Genomic DNA, 18,274 nt, shown 5'->3' with positions numbered 1-18,274 from the left:
TGGTGCCTGCCTCAGCGTATGTTTGCTGCAGGTGTTGGTACAGAGCTTCTTTCGTACAGATGTCTATATCTATTGATGAGATCTATTTTAGCTGTACATCTGCACAGTACGTATTCTCTCTCTGATCTGAAACTGCTCTCTATAACTTCTTGTATCTGCACAAGTCTTGAATGTTGTACCACGGCATATCTTCTGCACTAAATGTCTTGCTTTTTCAGGTGATTGCAAGGACATTTATCTCTCTACACGTTGTGTTAGCTATGCTTTCTTACAGGCAAGTGTAGGTGTGTTTTCCAACATATATTGAGGAGTAAGAGGAGAAGGAAACTGTCGTCTTAAAGCATGCTTCTTGAAAAAGTTTCTAAATTCTCCCAACGGGTAATTACCACCCTTTATCACACATAAAGTTTTCGATGATTGCCTTCTAGAAACGCTTTTGAAGTCTTCAAAGCACTCAATTTTATTTTTTTCTTCATAAAATACATGACATTGCTCTGCTTTTAAGTCAAGGCATTTTGATGAAGTGAAAGCACCATCCTAGCGAGCAATATAAATAGATCATTCTTGATCCAAAGCAACCTCTAGGCTCAGGAGTGAGCCTAGTAGTACAGGTCTTATCATTTCTTAAAGAAACCTTGACCCTAAAGCAAATTGAGCTTCTTTATTGCCAGCATTTATGCCAATCCTGAACTACAGCTGTCATAGAATCTGTAAAGCAGAAAATGCACAAAGCTTGTCGTATTATAGTATAATTCAATGCTACGCCGCCCTGACCACATCACACTTTCAAAATGAAAATTAGATCTATAGGAGGAGGTTGGACTAGAAAAAGTGTCGATATATCAAGAAGCAGATACACAACAGTACCAAGCCCCACAAATGCTAGAGAAGAGCAAAACATCCACTTACGATAGCGTGCCCACAGTCGAGGCTGAACACCGCTGCATTCCCGTATTAGAATTGGAAGACGCGGGTTCAACATTTTCAAATCCTTATAATTGCGTTGTATAAACTCGCTGCATTACAATGCCAACCCATGGGATAATGAAAACCATAAAACGAGGAATGGGCAATTTCGAATAGCTGCTACGACTCAATATTTCGAACACGAAAGAGCAATAACAAGGAACGATAATCAAACAAATGATTAAAATGAAAGCCAAGTTGACGCCCCAAGAACGATACAAGAAAGCCATATATCGTGGAAAGAGGCGATCAGGAATTCGGGTTTGAAACCACAACAGATCGACCACGACATCCGAGAAATACCGCGATACAACAAACCGGAAGCAAGATCGAAGTCTCTCTCGATGACCACGAAGCAACAATTCTCGTGATACCCCAAATCGTTTGGTAAGAGACGAACAAAAATTAAAACAAAAGGCAGGAGAGGACATGGTGGATGACCGAGTAGAAGCACTGGAGCTGGAGGTCTGGCAGAGATGGATGCGCAACTCTCGAATGGCTGGAGAAAGCTTGGCTCTCCACGACATTTTCGTTTCTCAATAAGTTTAAGCAGGAGCTTCGCATCGCACATATAGTTAAACACTATCTTTCTTTTTCTTCTTTTTGGCCCTGCGAAGGGTCCATTGTCATGCTTGTGGAGGCTTTTGGCCTTCCGCCTTTAACGCTACATCCGAGTCAAAATAGCAGCTTTGTTAGGTTAGAAGTTTTATAAACAACATGGGATTAGGGTAGATTAGATATTTGGTGGTGCAGGTTTTGAATGCTCTCTGTGAGCGTGGCTTTGAAGGAGTGGAATTCGCGATATTTTCACCCTGCGTGCGAGCATGGCAATGGAAGCGAGCTAATCGTTGTAGATAGGTCTCAATTTGTGCACAAGTGAGGCCATTCTTGGCCTGTACTTCGTCACGGAATCGAGCAGAGATGGAGGGGGAGATCGTGTCAGGCAGATTTATATCTGTGCTGACACCATATAGATTGCATCTATGTTTGTATAAATGCATGCTTGTGGATTGCTTGTTCGCAATATGGTTGTGTATGCTTTGTGTGCTTTGTGCTGTGAGGATTTAGACACCGAGATGGCTGATTCAGAAGGTCTGATGCGGTCTTTGTCTGTGCGCGTATGCCTGTAGCTGTGATGATAGGAGCTTTGCTTATGTCTGTAGTGGGATCGCTAGGTGTTTCTGATCTATGGCTTTTTGTGTTGAGATCGTAGTTTGTTGTTTTCTGCCTTTCTTCGTTGCATAGGGCTGGCTTTGGGGAGTGCAAGGGTGGATGCCTTGAAAAGGTTAATAAGAGAATTCAAATAAATGAGTCCATCGATGCAGAATTCATGCAGAACTACCCGGACAATACATGTGCTTTATTGTGCATATCATCTCTCCTTCACTTTCACATATCACCTCAGTCTTTAAAAGCTTCCATATGTGAGAAAGTGAAGGATTTCATAGCATCAACAACATTAAGCTTTATTGAGTGGAAGAGCCGGTTTCACAATCCACTTTTTGAGAGTATCTATGCAGGAGTTAAAGATTTTGAAAGTTATCTACATTGCATAGAAGATGAAGGCTTCACGCTTAATCCTTTTGATTCATTTGCATTGTTTGCATTGGTAGCAACATATGCATTTAAAGTTGAGTTATTTCTTGAGAACAATAACAAGATTGAAAAAATTGGTGAATACTAAAACTCTCCTAATGCGAGCTCAACCATGCAAATACTAATGAAAAACTCAACTATGACCATTTATCCATATAAATCTGTCGACCATGTACCTAGAAGAAGACGATGGTCTCAAAATATGGATGAATTCTTGAAGAAGTTCGTGCTTGAAGAAGGCCACACGAAATATACAAAGATTAGAGAGTATATGCAATAGGTTTTCCCCTCCCACAACATTTCAATGTCCACTATCAGACACAAGGTCTTGAAAATAAAACGATCGAAAGAAGGAATGGATAGTGAAAAGACTCAGGAATTACAAGCCACTAAACCATCATCTTCTTCTTTGATGTCGCTTGTTCGAAAGAAGCAAAGGGAAAGGATTTGTATTGACAATGATATTTCCTCAGACAAGTTCTTGTAGATGTTTGGGTATTGCTCGCATTATGTACATACATATATAAAAAACATCAATGACACACCATTGTATGATTGCTTTTCTTGCGAGAGATTGTTTTTCAAAAAACAAATAATATATCTTAACAAGGCAGCGTTTGAATGGGTACAAGCAAAAAGAGAAAATATCAACATAGAATTTATCAAAAAGCATTACAAAGTATGCCACGAGTGCAAGAAAGCAATAAAAGCAAATGTTGTCCCCAAATTCTTCACCCCCTCCAACATATCAATAAATGCACCATTGCATGCTGTCTGCATGTTGAATGATGTGGAGGAATGCTTAGTTGCACCAAGACTTACTTTCGCCCAAATTAGAGAAATTAGTTTCAATGGTCAGTTGGGCATTACTAGAGGTATCGTGAATGTGCTTGCCGACACAAATAAGATACAACGGGTCTTGCCATGTTTCTTGGATGAGGATCATGCCGTCGTTGTTGGAATCAAAAGAAAAATGGAATACAAAACAACCTTTGCAATGGGCAAAGTTCGGCCATACGCTCTTATGAAAGCATTGACAATACTTATTGAAACACTGTTGTATAAATCAAACAACGTTACCATAAACAACAATTGGTACAAAGAGGTCCTTGTGGCAACATCATCACAAAATAATTTTGCCACAATTACATGCGAAAATCATGATGACCCAATAGAGGAAGATGATGTGCAAACAGACATGTTGATACATAACTTGGTTGCTGCAGAACAAGTTATAGATCTTGAGACAAGCCATTTATGTAGCACCCTCAGAAAATCAGAAACCATTAGGCATCTTCAAAGACAAGCATAGCGAGGAGCTAAATTTTCCTTCTCTTTACTTTGGGTTTCCAAGAGCTATCCACAATAGCAAACTAACATATTCGGATATAATAAAGTGGGAAATAACACACAAGCCACTAAAATTTGGTCACAATATTGCAAATTTTTTTTTCAAAGCAATAAAAGTTTTGATCCATCAAGTGATGCAATCTATATGGGTTCGCCTAAGAAAGGATATGCTTAAGAACAGGTTACTATGTGCACGAGACGTCAAAAAAAACACGAACATCGAGCAAGTACTGAACTTAGGAATAGGATATAGGGACTCTGGAAGCCTCCGCACTTTCCCCGATCATAAGGAAAATCTATGAAAAGAGGCATTTGCAATGATGCATCAATTAGGGCAACCATGCTTCTTTATCACCTTTTCGTGTGCCGAGAGAATGTGGGAGCCTTTGGTCCATGCCCTGAAAACAACATACAGCAAAGGGGTGCTCGGAGAAAATTAAACGATGAAACAACTGGCACCATGCAGTTGGTTAGAGAGAATCCTACTTTATGTGCAAAATACTACACACCGGAATATGATACGGTTACTTTGCAATGACAACTCTATACTTGGTGGTGTTGTTGATTACTTCTTCATCGCAAAATTCCAAAACAGAGGTAGCCAGCATGAGCATGGGATCTTGTGGGTTGAAGAGGCACCGAAGTATCATTCAGACAATCAAAATGAGGTTATACCATTTGTAGATGAACACATCACATGCAATAAGAATTTGTTAAATGAAAACATGAAGGAGATACAAACACACAAGCACACAAGAATGTGTACAAAGGGACACAGAAGGTCTTGCAGGTTCCACTATCCAAAGCCTCCATTGCATGCAAGGATGATACTCAATCTGCTGGAACATATTGAGAGAGACAAATACAAAGGGAGTTACCTTCGTATTTGCCAACAAATAGAAAATATTGACCCAAGAGGAAGCACATCGTTCTTGCAGTGGTTGGACTCTTTCCATATAAGGGTGGAATCATACATCCTTTCATTGAGAGCTTCAATAACAAAGACGACATTATTCTTGAAGTATGAGCCAAAAGACATCTTCACAAATGCATTCAATAGGAAGATTAGCTTCTTGTGGCAATCAAATATGGATATACAGTTCATCATGGACCCATATGCTGCAGCATCTTACTGCACATCCTACATCACGAAAATGGATAGCACGATCACGCAGTCGATGAGAGATACATTGGCCACATGCATACAAGAAAACAATCCCACGCAAGAGATATTAAGAAAAATGGGGAATGCTTTCCTACATGCACAACAAATGAGTGCATAACTTGCAGCGTTTATCACTTTATCTCTTCCCTTGCACAGGTCCACCAGAGAATTCCAATTCATCAACACAAATGAAGCTAGCAAGAGAGCATTCATTCTGAAACGAAAGGAGCAGATGCAAACCAATGACTCCACTGAAATCTCTTGTCAGATAATTATCGACAAATACAATGCCAAAAGAGGGCTGGACGACATTTGCCTCACGACGTTCACTGCCAAATACAACCACTACAACAACTCCTACAAGAAAAGGAAAAAAAATAAAATTTTGAGGTTCGTAAGGTTCAACAAATTTAAAGACCGTGACAATTTCTATCATGAGCAAATCCTTTTGTATTACCCCTTCAAAGGGGATGAGGAAGAGGAATTGAAAAAACACGAAACTTGGATATACGCATACCTTGCAAGAGAAGCCGTTATAGAAGTGAATTAAAAAAAATACAACTATGAGCTCGACCACCAAGATGACCTACATAACCTATACGAGAATAACAAAGCTTTCCGAAGCAACAATGATAGCCCACCTTATGACATCGGGTAGCAAAATGAAAATAATTACAACATATCATTGGATATGCCTAGAATATCTAAAGCTATAAAGAACGACCAATTTACAATTGCAGTGAAAGAGCACATACTAATGGACAACGACAAGTACTTTCATAAAATTAGATCTCTCAACAAGGAGCAACGAGAGCTATTTGATGACATTACGCTCCGAATACATCTACATCTCGAAGAGAAGATACATATATTCCTAACAGGAGGGGCGGCAGTGGGAAAAAATACCTTCAACTTCTAATAGTGCAGGGATTGCTAAGACATTATAACAGGCAATTACCAGATGTGGATTGCAACTTGCCAAAGGTCCTCATGCTCGCATACACCGAAAAACACTATCCACTCAGCATTGCACCTTCCAACACACACTAATAACTTGACATCATTGTCGAAAGAAAGGTTAGATGCACTGACGACCCTATACTCACAGTTTCAACTCATTGTGTTTGATGAGATATCGTTAGTGGGAAGAAGAACATTAAATTTCATCGATTTAAGAATGCATACTTTAAAAAGAAACCACACTCACTTCTTCGGCAATGTGGACGTGATCACATGTGGAGACTTCTATCTAGCAAAGCCCGTAAAAGATTCTTGGGTTTTTAAACTACCACATAATGAGCTCGAGTGCCTTACAAAGACATATTGGCACACAAAGCCTACATGCTTTGAGCTAAAGTCAACCATGCACCAGAGCGACAACACATTCATTAACATGCTCAACTCATTTCGGGACTGTACCCACACACATAAAGATTTGGAGTACATCAACAACATATGCTTGCAGCCCTTCCCGCTTGATCACACTTTCCCACACTTGTATTACACAAACTTGCAAACAAAAAAACACAACGACATGGTGTTACAGTTATGCATGGGAAGACAACACGTTTTTCGTGTGAAGGATCACTTCTCCCATTTAGCATGAACTAGCATCTTGGATGACCTGCAAAAGACACCCGGCCTGCACAACATTTTAGAAATAAAAGAAGGTATGCTAGTGGAGCTTTGCTCGGGGAACATCGACCAACAGGACGGTCTGGTTAATGGGGCAGACAGAGTTTTCATGTCAGCATCAGTGGCTAATGGGAAGGAAGTAGTGTGGATATTGTTCCCTTCCAAAGAGACTAGGGCAAGAACCAGACGAAACAACAATGATGCCTACGACAATGTGGACGTTGTGAAATAAGTAGACTACATGGGAGCACAGGATGGGTCACCATAGAAACATTGCAAAGTCAACAACAACAAAACAAAGAAATATTGATAACATCGGTAAACACAAGATCGCTATCAAAATACATCTTGGACATCAAAGGAATGAGCAAATTTATGGAATCCAGCATTATTTGCCTTCAAGAAACAAGGCCAAATGCCGAAAACAAGATTATGCCGCAGGGGTTTAACATCATTAAGAAATGCTCTCGCACAGGCTAGTGCACCCTACTACAAGATCACTTGCCAATAAAAGCGGTTGACAAATATGCAAAACAAGGAGTCGAGATAACAAGCATCAGCACAACAATTCTAAATAGAAGCTTCGACATATTCAACATTTACAAGCCCCCATCACAAAAATGCAACATGTTCCTCGCTTGCTTGGAAAAAATGATAGTAGGAAAAAGAAGCTCCAAAGCCTCCACAATAGTGTTGGGTGACTTCAATATAGACATGGAAAAAGCATCACTAGCCTCAACCAACTTGGAAAAAAAAATGAATGGCTTGGGAATGCGACTACAATCACATCAATCGACAACAATATACGGCTCCCAATTGTATTACATTTGGGCGGACTCGCCAAAAGAAAATATGCTTGTTCGGATCTCCCATGCCTACTGGACAGACCACTCCCTTGTTTATGCATACATACAATATAGCGTGGTACGCTATGGCTAAACAAAACGATCAAGAAAATTTAGGGCCGGACAGTGCAAGGCCCCTGTGGGTTCCCCACCTTGTTTTTCATTTTTCACACACCTACCCCACACCCCCCTCACACATGTGGAACACTAGGATCGTGAAGTAAACTTTTTATGGGTTAGATGCAGCAGAGTCCACACGTTCCACATGCCCACAATTGGGGGGTCGCCAGGTGGGACATAATTGAATTTGACATATAGCAGGTTCCACAACTGTGGTCGACGCCCACACCCCCAACCACATGCTATAACACCACGTCCAAGCCTCCAAGATTTGAGCCGTGACTTGGGGATTGGAAGCCCAATGTCCACACCACTAGGCCAAAGCCTTGGAGGTTGACACAATCATTTTTTAACCATATGTGGTTTAGCTGAGCACTTGCTTCGACTCAGGTGATACGACGCTTGTCTATTCGAGCGGTTGCCCTCATTCTAATCCTACTCAAAGAGCATAGGTTATAGTAGATGTTCCCCTTAGTGGGACCATGGGGGGTGCATGGAAAGGGGGGTGGAGGGAGGGGGAAAGGAGGGGAACATTTCTATGGTTTAAACTTATTGCAACAATTGGTAGAAAATTGCTTAAAAAGATGAAATGGGTTTGGAATTGATAGGAAGGGGAGAAGGGGAGAAGGAGTGGGTATGAGACAGGCTATTTCAAGATAGGGAGGAAGAATACCAAGGATTGAGGGTAGATTGCAAGAGTTGTAGAGTTTGAACAGGCTATTGCACTTTGATAGTGGTGAATGAGCATGGACACTATTGCACAGGTACAAAAGATTGAGAGTGTCAAACAGACCATCCAAAGAGTGTGGGCTACTTTCTATTATAGAGTATCTCTACATGAGCATGACTACACTCCCTCTTATAGAATGCTATCTCTTGGCACCAAGCAAGGATTTTCTCGCTCATGGCACCAAGCAAGGATTGTAGCCACCAAGGATTTTCTCCCTTAGAACACAATCTCTCTCTCATGCACCTAGTAAAGTGGGCACCTAGCAAGGATTGCATCTAGTAAGGATTACACAGACAAGGATGGTCTCTCTAATAAACATATTTGCCTAAAATCTAGAGATGATGTCTTATTGCTATATCCTTTGCTTTTACCTCAGATGTTGTGCACAAATGATTTCTAGAAAGTGTTTTTCTATATCCTTTGCTTTACTGATGCTAGTAAGCTCTTGTTTACAAGCAAAGCTATGCTAGTACTTGACACACATTTTGGTCTCATGTTGATTGAATTTGGTTGTACTTGGCCATTGCTAGTGCACGATTACCAAAGAAGAAGAAGCTTGCATAGAATTCATACAAGCACCTTAATAAGTTCTACCTACTTATTGGCCTTAGGACTGAAAGCCCACTAGTTTATGAACAATTGATAGGATTTCAATTGTTTATTGGCCTGTAAATGATTGATAGTACTCTCTACCTACTCATTGGCCTTAGAATTAAACAATTTCACTAGTTTGTGGACAATTGATAGTATCTCAACTAATTTTTTGATCAATTTGTTCATAAAATGGGTGACTAAGTTGATCATTTTTAAAAGTATGCAATTCCTACTAGGATGTATTTCTTACCAGAGGTTGAGGAAAGAGATATAGTGCCAACAAAAATTTCCATTTTTCAAAAGGAAGGAGCATAAATATGGGTATTAACGTTCTAATCTTGGCCCTTCCTCACCCAACTTATTGATATGAATTTTAGGTTTGAACATGTTCATGACTATCCTTGATGACTATATGCCACTACGAAGGGGGAGGATCTTTTATTCATTGGTCTAGCCCACAAAGGATCCATAATCAAGATCATGAAATTACTAAAGAATTATTGGTACCTCATACATACCCTATGGACCCCTACAGGAGAGGGTTGACATATGATACTATATCTCTCTAGTTGTACTACTGGGTTTCTTATTTGATTATGGACATACCACTTAGGAAATTCCCTAGTTCAAAGGTGTGCCTAAATGGACATACCACTTATCTAGGAAATTATCTGGGTTTCTTTCCTGGTTAAGGACATACCACTTAGGAAATTATCTAGTTCAAAGGTGTGCCTATATCTTTCTACCATGAAAGCTAAAATTGTTATAGAATAGATCATCTTCACTAAGCAAGAATTCACAAGGGTTGAGATTGAATCATCACCAAGCCAGTTATGATGGATTGTAGTTTAGGGGAACTTCACTATGATTAACTTCTTTAATGGCAAAAATCTATTTCATGATGTTAGTGATGCCCTAGCTAAGAAATGAGGAACATAATGAAAATGGAGAAAAAAAGTTGTAGAGATCAAAATACCTATAAAGTACAAAGATACTATAGATCCATAAACTTTATTAGAAGAAAAATTAGCTTGGCTAAGTATTTGAAAGATATTCCAAAGTTGAATGGACAATTCAAGAAACTATGATGAAAGCATTCAAGGCAGATGCAAAGAGATGGGTGATATTCTAGATCCAATATTAGTAGGTTAGTAAGTGCCTCTTACATATAGTCAGTACTTGTGAAGGCTACTATGTGTGCTAATTTAGAAGGACAATCGTGTTAATGTTGAGGGAAGGAGTAAACTAATCTTGAGATGAAGCATGCATAAGTGGAGGTGGAGACTAATCTATGCATAAGTGGAGGGAAGGAGTAGACTAACCATGATGAAGCATGCATACATGGAGGTGAACAGAACACAAAATGAGAGAGGGAGACTTGCGAATATACAATATCTACTAGAGGGTTAGGGTTTTTCCCTTGTGCTACCCTAGTATGACACTCACAAGAGTGTGATTTATATTCTCAACACCCCCTCTTAAATCACACTCAGAGGATAGGTGGAATATGAATAAGTACATAGCATTTGTGAGAGCAAAAAATAGAATACGTACATAGCATTTTCTCATCAAACTTAGGGTCATGTTGTGGTTTTACCTATCTCACGGCAAGACTTGGATGCTATGTCCATCGACAGTGTTGCTACTAAACCTAATCATTCTACTGATACTACTATTATTGTGTTGTTGCTTCAGACTCCCTTTATAGTAACTCCAAAGAGGAAACCTCCAACTTCTCCTTCCACCTTTGAGAAGCACTTCTTAGTCTTTTTGAGGATGTTATCTTTTTGTTACTATGATTCCAAGATGTAACAGCTGATGTAATTAGCACTGCTAGTATATTTGAACTCTTATGATGTACAAAATGTTATAAAGTAATAAAGTCACTCTATTTTTTTGCCCCAAAAAAAAAGAAATAGAAAATAGAAAAATATGGAGAAGGATCTAGACATGCAAAACTAAGAGATCTAGATAAAATTTTAGGAAAATTAAAATCCAAGATTTGGATGGAGAAGTCCAAGACAAGATAAGATGAGGAAAATGTAGAAATCTAGGATCCAAGTTTGCATAACAAACAAAATCTAGGATTTGGATTTGCAACACAAAATAGAAATGTTTCAAAAACCCCAAACATATGTATGGATAACAACTTACCTAACTTATACATCTTATCCAACTTTCCCCCTCTTAAATTGCAAGAGGTTTGGGAAGCCTCCAAGTCTATCTCTGAAGTAGGAAACAAGTCAACCAGTTTCCATTTACTTAGATGATAGCAATCTAGCTCAAAATCTTATTTTCCATCCATGTACTAGGCACATTGACGTGCACCGTCACTTCATCCATGAGGATATATTTTGATAAAGTTGATCTAGTTTACTACCCCACTCATGAGTAGGTTGTAGATAGTTTTATCCCCATTCACAAATTAGGATCTCTTGGAGGCCCTCATGGACCTCCCATCATAGAAGTACTTTGGCAAGAATGGCCTAACTCTATCAGTGTTCAAGTGCTTTTGGGAGTACATTCATGCTCCCTTGTGGTTGGCCTTCCCAAAATAGTTTTGACTTTAGATTGCTCCCCTACGTGCTTATTCATGGGCGAAGACCAATTAAATATCTAACAATGGCACCCGATCACCCTTCTAGACATTGCTTCCAAGACCTTAGCTAAGATCTTGAGCCACCCCCATCTTGTTGTCACTTTTCATGAAACTCAGAGAGATCTTTTTTAGGGGCCCTTGGACTACATCTTCACCTTTTGGGAGGTAGTGGATTGGGCATAGGAGGAGCCTCAACATATTACAAATGACCTCTTGGATTTTGAGAAGGCATATGATAGGATGGCATGGCCTATTTTTGAGAGCACCATGTAGAGGATGAGCTTGTTAAAGCATTGTATTCAAGGGGTCTTTGCCTTATATAAAAAGAGTGCCAGTTAGATGCTTATTGGTGGACAAGCTCTCTTTCCTACTCAGTTTGTTAGGGCCACTCTAGGTCCATTTCTTTTCCTCTTTGCGGCAGAGGTATTGGGATATTTTTTATGCTTTCAAGTGGCTAGTCTCATAGGGATGCAACTCCCAATTGGATAGGAGGAGGAGCTACTAGACTCAAAGATTGTGGATGATAAGGCCCTTTTTGTCAAGGGAACCATAGAGAATCTAGAGGAAGATTTAGGTGCCCTTAGCGCGTACTATCAAGCATCTAGTGCAAATCATCTTCCACATGGTAACTGAAGAGATTCAACAGATACTAGACTAGTGGCCAATCTTGGCTTCTATTGAATCTTGTGAGGTCAAATAGCAAGGTACTTATGTTGTCAGGTGCTCATTGACATCTTAATGGAGCAATTGTGGCCAACCAAGTTGTTGTGCTAGCATTTTCACAGGGGTTGCATGGGATAGCTTAGGCACTTGGTGAACTTGGTGAACTTCTTATGGGCAACTTTGGATGGCACCAGGAACACTAGAACTAAGGTGGCTTGGCACATGGTGAATTGGCATCATAGATCCAAAGTTATAGAGCAAATCCCTATTGGAAAAGCTAATATTGCGTGTCTCATTCTAGGACTAGAGCCTTGGAAGCTTTTTCTCTTCAGAAAGGGCTTCTCAAAAACAATCCCTACCAAGATGCTAGTGGCAGTAGTCTCATCAATGGATCATCTCAAACACCAATTCATCAAGAACACATTAATATTGTTAAGTAGTGCATATGATAGGGTTTGACATTGTCTATCTGGGGGACTCATTTGAGTGAGCCCTTAGCATTGTGGAAATTTTGAGCACCATCCTCTTCTTTGGAATACCATGGTTAAATCAAGAAGGATTCATGTCAAGGTAGAAAATGCGCATTGGTTGGGTGCAATAGACACATTGGTTGTGTGTAGTAGGATGAGTCTAATCATTTTTTTTGAAGCATGGAATCATCTCCCCAGTGAGACAAAGGCATGTGCAAGATCCCTCTATCACTTCAAATGACCAAGAAAATTGGCCCTTATCATTTCTTAACAATTAATATAAACCATGCAAACTAGTCCCTTTGAGCTTTAAAATTATTCTATACCATAACCTTATTTTAATAAAAATTTAGTAATATGAATAGGGGATGCCCAAATAATGAATCTCTAGTCAAGTACTATTATTTATTATCAAATCAGCAAGAATTTTGTAATGTGTAAGTGCTTGAACTACTCATCAATAAGTGGTAACACCATGGGAGAATTGTTTATAAATGTGGAAACAAACTACAATTGTACCAAAGAGAAATTCATGTCCCCTAATAATAACAAATCTTGGAATTAGAAGCTTTAATAACAACATACAAGAAATCCCTTCATTATTAAACTATCTACACCTTGTTTACCCTTTTTTAACAGGGTCTACTCTACAAATCATAAAAACCAATTTAGGTAACACAGCTCTTACTATTGAACTCCCCATGTACAATGCTTTTGATTGAGCAACTTATTGCTAAAAGTTCCCACATTCACTTTTGTTATTTCAACTAGGCTAAAGCAGTACTTTTTTGTATAGGGTTTTGTAACCAAACTTTTGTTCAAATAATTTCTCTAATTCATTCTTCTTTCTAGTAGCAAGGGATGGGGTTCTAGGGAAATGAATCCTCCAATACCATGTCTACAACTTTAGTGAGAATTCAATAATTGATTTGTCAGCACTTACACTATATAATAGACAATGACCATAGGAGCAAAATAGTTTTTACAAAAGGTTAAAACCAAGTGCAAAGGTTTGGCTAGGGGGAGACTTTTTTACCTTTGTATGTGTCTAAAGGAAACAACATAGCATTTGTTCTATGTCTATCATGGGCTACAAATGTATCACACAAAATGGGCCACCTGTGCATGCTAGGCCCTAAAGTGCAACTCACTTGCGAGACTCAACAAGGCACCAAACCCGAAAATTGTTTGTTTGTCATCCCTATCTATTGCACTCAAAGATGCCTCAAACCCATTGCGGTGTGTGTTGAGATACAACATCCATGTTGTAGCTTCAAATACAAGGTTTTGAGCAATGCCTTTGAATGCATTCTTTATGCATGCATGGCTAAGGGTTGATCTTGCAGGCTCCTGGTGTGCAAGTGTGAGTGACTCCATGTAAAAGTTCTCTCCTCAACTAGCTCCTACCATCTCGGTATCTAAATATCAATGTTGCATGGTAGATAATGAGCAACGAGCCTATTTTTGAGCAAAAGCTACAAGAAGTTATGTAGGGAAATAGGGCGATAGAGCAATTACTCTCAAATAGCCCTCCACTGACATAGACTATTCACAGAACAGTCTTTCCACATGAGGATACATTGTGAAACACAACCAAGCATGTATACACTGTTAAACACAACCAAGCATGATGCACTTTTTGAGGGAGGCCTTAGCAATGCTAAACATTATTAGCACTTTTGGGCTCCATCATTGGCTTATTTGGAATCTGAAGGCTACCATTGTGTTCTGAAGTTCAAATGACTTCATAGGTAGTAAGCACTTAGACTACATAGAAGTGCACATGGACAATCCCATGAAGCGTTCACAACATAGCAGCTTGGGCCAAAGTCAATTGTTTCTCTCTAATATAGCAAAGGAATCCATTATGGTGGTAGACTTGGCAAAGCGTGTTGCAATAGAGATAGTTTGTGTGGCATCAGCAAACCCCACTAAGATGATTAGCCAACAAGTTGCTTAGGCAAAAGGATCTCTTTGTCTCACATAGAGATTCCAACTGAGTAAGTAAACTATCTTGGAATCACACGGGCATCGTGCATACACGTCCTCCTATCAACAAAACTCTATAATAGCATGCTCTTCATGTAGAGTAAGATGCATGACTAGATTTATTTACAATGTAAGTAAAGAAAAAGATGCTCAAAACTATTCACAACGTGACATTGTTTGTCTTCCCTAAGTGCTAGTAAAGAGAAGTACATTTTGAGTTAGCCATGTCCTAGTGCACTACCCTAAGCCACACCAAGGGATTTAACACATGCTTCGAGGGGTCCTGGGTGCCCATGCAAAGAGGGGAGCAAGGCTATGGGAACTGTGTGAGCTAGGGAAGGTTTGGTGCATAGTGGCAAATGGCTCAAAAGTTCTAGACGAAGGGGCGAAAGGCATCAATGTGCCCCATAAGGGTACTCAACCAAACATTCTAGCCTCAAAAAACATCAATGGCCATGAGGATCTAAAGAGTCAAGATGGTTTGAGGGTTTGAATGGCCCTGGGTAAAGGAGCACTACCTCTTCAAAGATTTGTTGATCTACAAATTATATCCCCACTCTAATCTTGGTCTTACCTAGTTTTGCTCCATAACAGCCGGGGCGGCATGGGAAATGTGAAGACCTCTACCTCAAAGTTTATAGTTGCTCCTTGCCTGTCGCATTCACCCACTTAGAAATTGTGTCAAAGCCATTTGCAATAAGAGTGAAGGTTTGAGCTGGCAAAATAGGGATCCAGAGCTTCTTAGGTTTTGCAACATCTTTGGGGGCTCGTGAACTTACATTGGGTTATCTCATCGGTTTGAAAATCATCTCAAATTAGCAGTTGAAGTTGCTGTCCAACTAGTACACACATCACCCCCTAAGGTGGCATATTAAATGACCTTGTGGATTCCCTATTCAGAATATCTATAGTGTTCCTTTTTTACCCGTCGGACTATTCACTATATCCTAGTAACGCATGGTAGTCCTAGTATCAAATCAAGTAGCCATTACGCATTTAATCATGCACCCCCACATTGCATAGCCCGCAAATGCTAAGAAGCATAAATATTCTCTTCTTCGTGTTGTCTTGAATTTTTTGGGGGCTCAAGTAAGCGAAACACCCCTTGCCAAGTTGTCTCATTGTCATTAGTCATGACATTATAGAGCTTCATATATGCATAACTACATCATGTAAATGTCTGAATAAAAACACTTATATATAATTATACTTATGTACGTAAAGGCTCTAAGGAACACATAAATAAGAGTGCAAATAATACTCCTAACTCAAAGTGGTTTTTGGAAATCATAACAGATGGAAATTCCCTCATAAAATCATCTCTTATCATTAATCAAACTGCCCAGCATCTCTCAATATGTGCATTAATAATCTCTCTCTCTCTCTCTCTCTCTCTCACACACACACACACACACACACACACACACACACACACACACACATGCATATATATATATATATATGCATGCATGCATGCATGCATGTATGTATAACTATACATATGTATTCATAAATATATTTATATACATACATACATATCTATAAAAATTTATGCACGTAGAGGAATGTGTTAATGTCATGACAAGGGGTATCCACAAGTGCTTCTTATCCACATATATAGAATTCATGCATAAACATACATGTACATGTCTATACTGATATAAAGAAGTGTAGGCTTTAATGGTATAGGGACGTTATAGGGGTATTAAGTACTACCCTTCCCATAGTTCAAAGAGTGTCCACATAACAAAGTGTCTATTACCAATAGTGTCAATATAAAATTTTCACTGTCTTTAAATCAAGAGTGTATAAGTTTTGAACTCATTTTGAACTATAAAAATACATATCTACACACACACAGAGAAAGTATCCACATGTACATATAAGTAAGTGTCCATTCATATTAAGAAGGCCCTACACTGGGTGTTAACCAATGTAAAGTCACCATTCCAAACATGCCAAATCCTTCCCAAGGATAAGTATACAACACATCCACTACTGTTAAACCAAAGCAAGGTATGGCATCGCTATTTAAGGCGACGTGCATGTGTGTGTGTACCTCTGACCATAGTCCTGTAGGTCCAACACACTCCTAGTGAGGGCAGTATTCTGCCCCTCAACTAGGAGTGGGTCAGAATACTACCTTGAAGTATAAACCAATAAGAAGAGAGTGGAAGCAAAGTTGTCTATCGTGTCAAAATTGGAACTACTTACCACTCCATTTCTGGATTCTTTTCAAGTCAAGGGTACAACTTGGGAATTGTTGGCCCAAGAACTCCTTTACCAATCTTCGTCTTCTCTCCTTTTTAAATTGATTGTCTTCAAATAGATCAATGAGATTCTTGATTTGCAAGAATGCATTGAAGTCTTACTTTTTTGTGTACCCATAAGTAAATGCAAAAAATTAATTACACGTGTACTTATAACTCTCAAGTAAAGAGGCTTACTAAACACAGCCATGCATGGCACGGGATGCCTTAGTTGTGCAAATGTCGAGCATTATTAGTGCTTATGGGCTCCATCATCGACTTATTTGGAATCCAGATCCTACCATCATGTTCTCAAGTTCAAACAACTTCGTAGTAAGTAGTTAGACTACATAGAAGTGCACATATTGGACAACCCCTTGAAGTGTTCACAACATAGTAGTTCAAGCCAAAGTCTACTATTTGTTTGTGACATATCAAAAGAATCCTTTGTGGTAGACTTAACAGAGCATGTTCCACACCCACTGCTATTAAACCAGACCAAGACAATGGGTGCATGCATGTTTGGTTGGACTAAAAAGCAATGTCCATGGACAATGCTTTCTCCTGCTGTCCACGTCTCCTGTCCAATCCGAGTCACAGAATCCGATCAAGATGTTGCCCTTGGTATAGGTGATGCCATAATCAAGTGTGCCTTTGATGTATTTCAGTACCTGCATCCTTGCCCTTCAATGGTTCTCTCGGGGCTTATTGGAAAACCTGCTTAGTACACCAGTCGCAAAGCTGATGTCCAGCCGTGTGTTGCACAAGTAGATCAAGCTGCCCACAAGTCTTCTGTACTTTGCTTCGTCCACCAGTGGTGATGAATCCTCGTTTGAGAGCTTCATGTCAACCTCCATAGGGGTACCAACTGTTTTGCACTCAGCCATGCCAAATGCCTTCAGTATCTCTCCAGCATACTTCAACTACTATGAAATGAAGATCTATTTCGGCTCCTACCAAACTTCAATCCCCAAACAAAAATGCATCAGTTCGAGGTCTACTATCATTTCAAACTCTCTTCCTAGCAAATGCTTCGTTTGCGAGATCTTCTCTTCATGGTTCCCTATTATGACAAGGTCATCCACATAAAGGACCATGATCATACACCTGCCTCCGTCTCTGAAGATATACAAATTTGCATCAGATGGGCTCCTCTTGAACCCGTTTTGCAGAAAGTAGGCATCAATTCACTGGTACCATGCTCGTGGGGCCTGTTTCAGCCCGTAAAATGCCTTCTTCAGTTTGCAGACTTTACCTTTTGAACCGGGGATCTCAAAACCTGGTGGTTGTTCTATGTATACCT

General features: G+C 39.6%; 1 protein-coding gene across 2 annotated transcripts in view; it reads right to left on the bottom strand.

Annotated features, from left to right (window-relative positions):
- The window catches only part of LOC147891624 (NADH-ubiquinone oxidoreductase B8 subunit), a 34,279-nt gene extending 32,677 nt beyond the window's left edge, over nucleotides 1-1,602 (bottom strand). The window contains exons 1-2 of one of the 2 annotated variants that reach the window (XM_087388823.1): nucleotides 1,396-1,602; nucleotides 910-1,016 (exon numbers count right to left, since the gene is read on the bottom strand). In XM_087388823.1, coding sequence (XP_087244949.1) covers nucleotides 910-1,016; nucleotides 1,396-1,493 — 205 coding nt within the window. In that variant the 5' untranslated portion in view covers nucleotides 1,494-1,602. The remainder of the gene's footprint in view (nucleotides 1-909; nucleotides 1,017-1,395) is intronic. The other variant, XM_087388824.1, reaches the window with a different exon arrangement.
- Nucleotides 1,603-18,274: the final 16,672 nt, after the last annotated feature.

Source organism: Dipteris shenzhenensis, chromosome 17, assembly GCF_047967505.1.
Source record: "Dipteris shenzhenensis isolate YYH24624 ecotype China chromosome 17, Dip_SZ_1.0, whole genome shotgun sequence".
NCBI classification, from domain to species: Eukaryota; Viridiplantae; Streptophyta; class Polypodiopsida; order Gleicheniales; family Dipteridaceae; genus Dipteris; species Dipteris shenzhenensis.
Note: the sequence above shows the minus strand (reverse complement) of the source record. Positions and strands in the feature narration are given on the sequence as shown.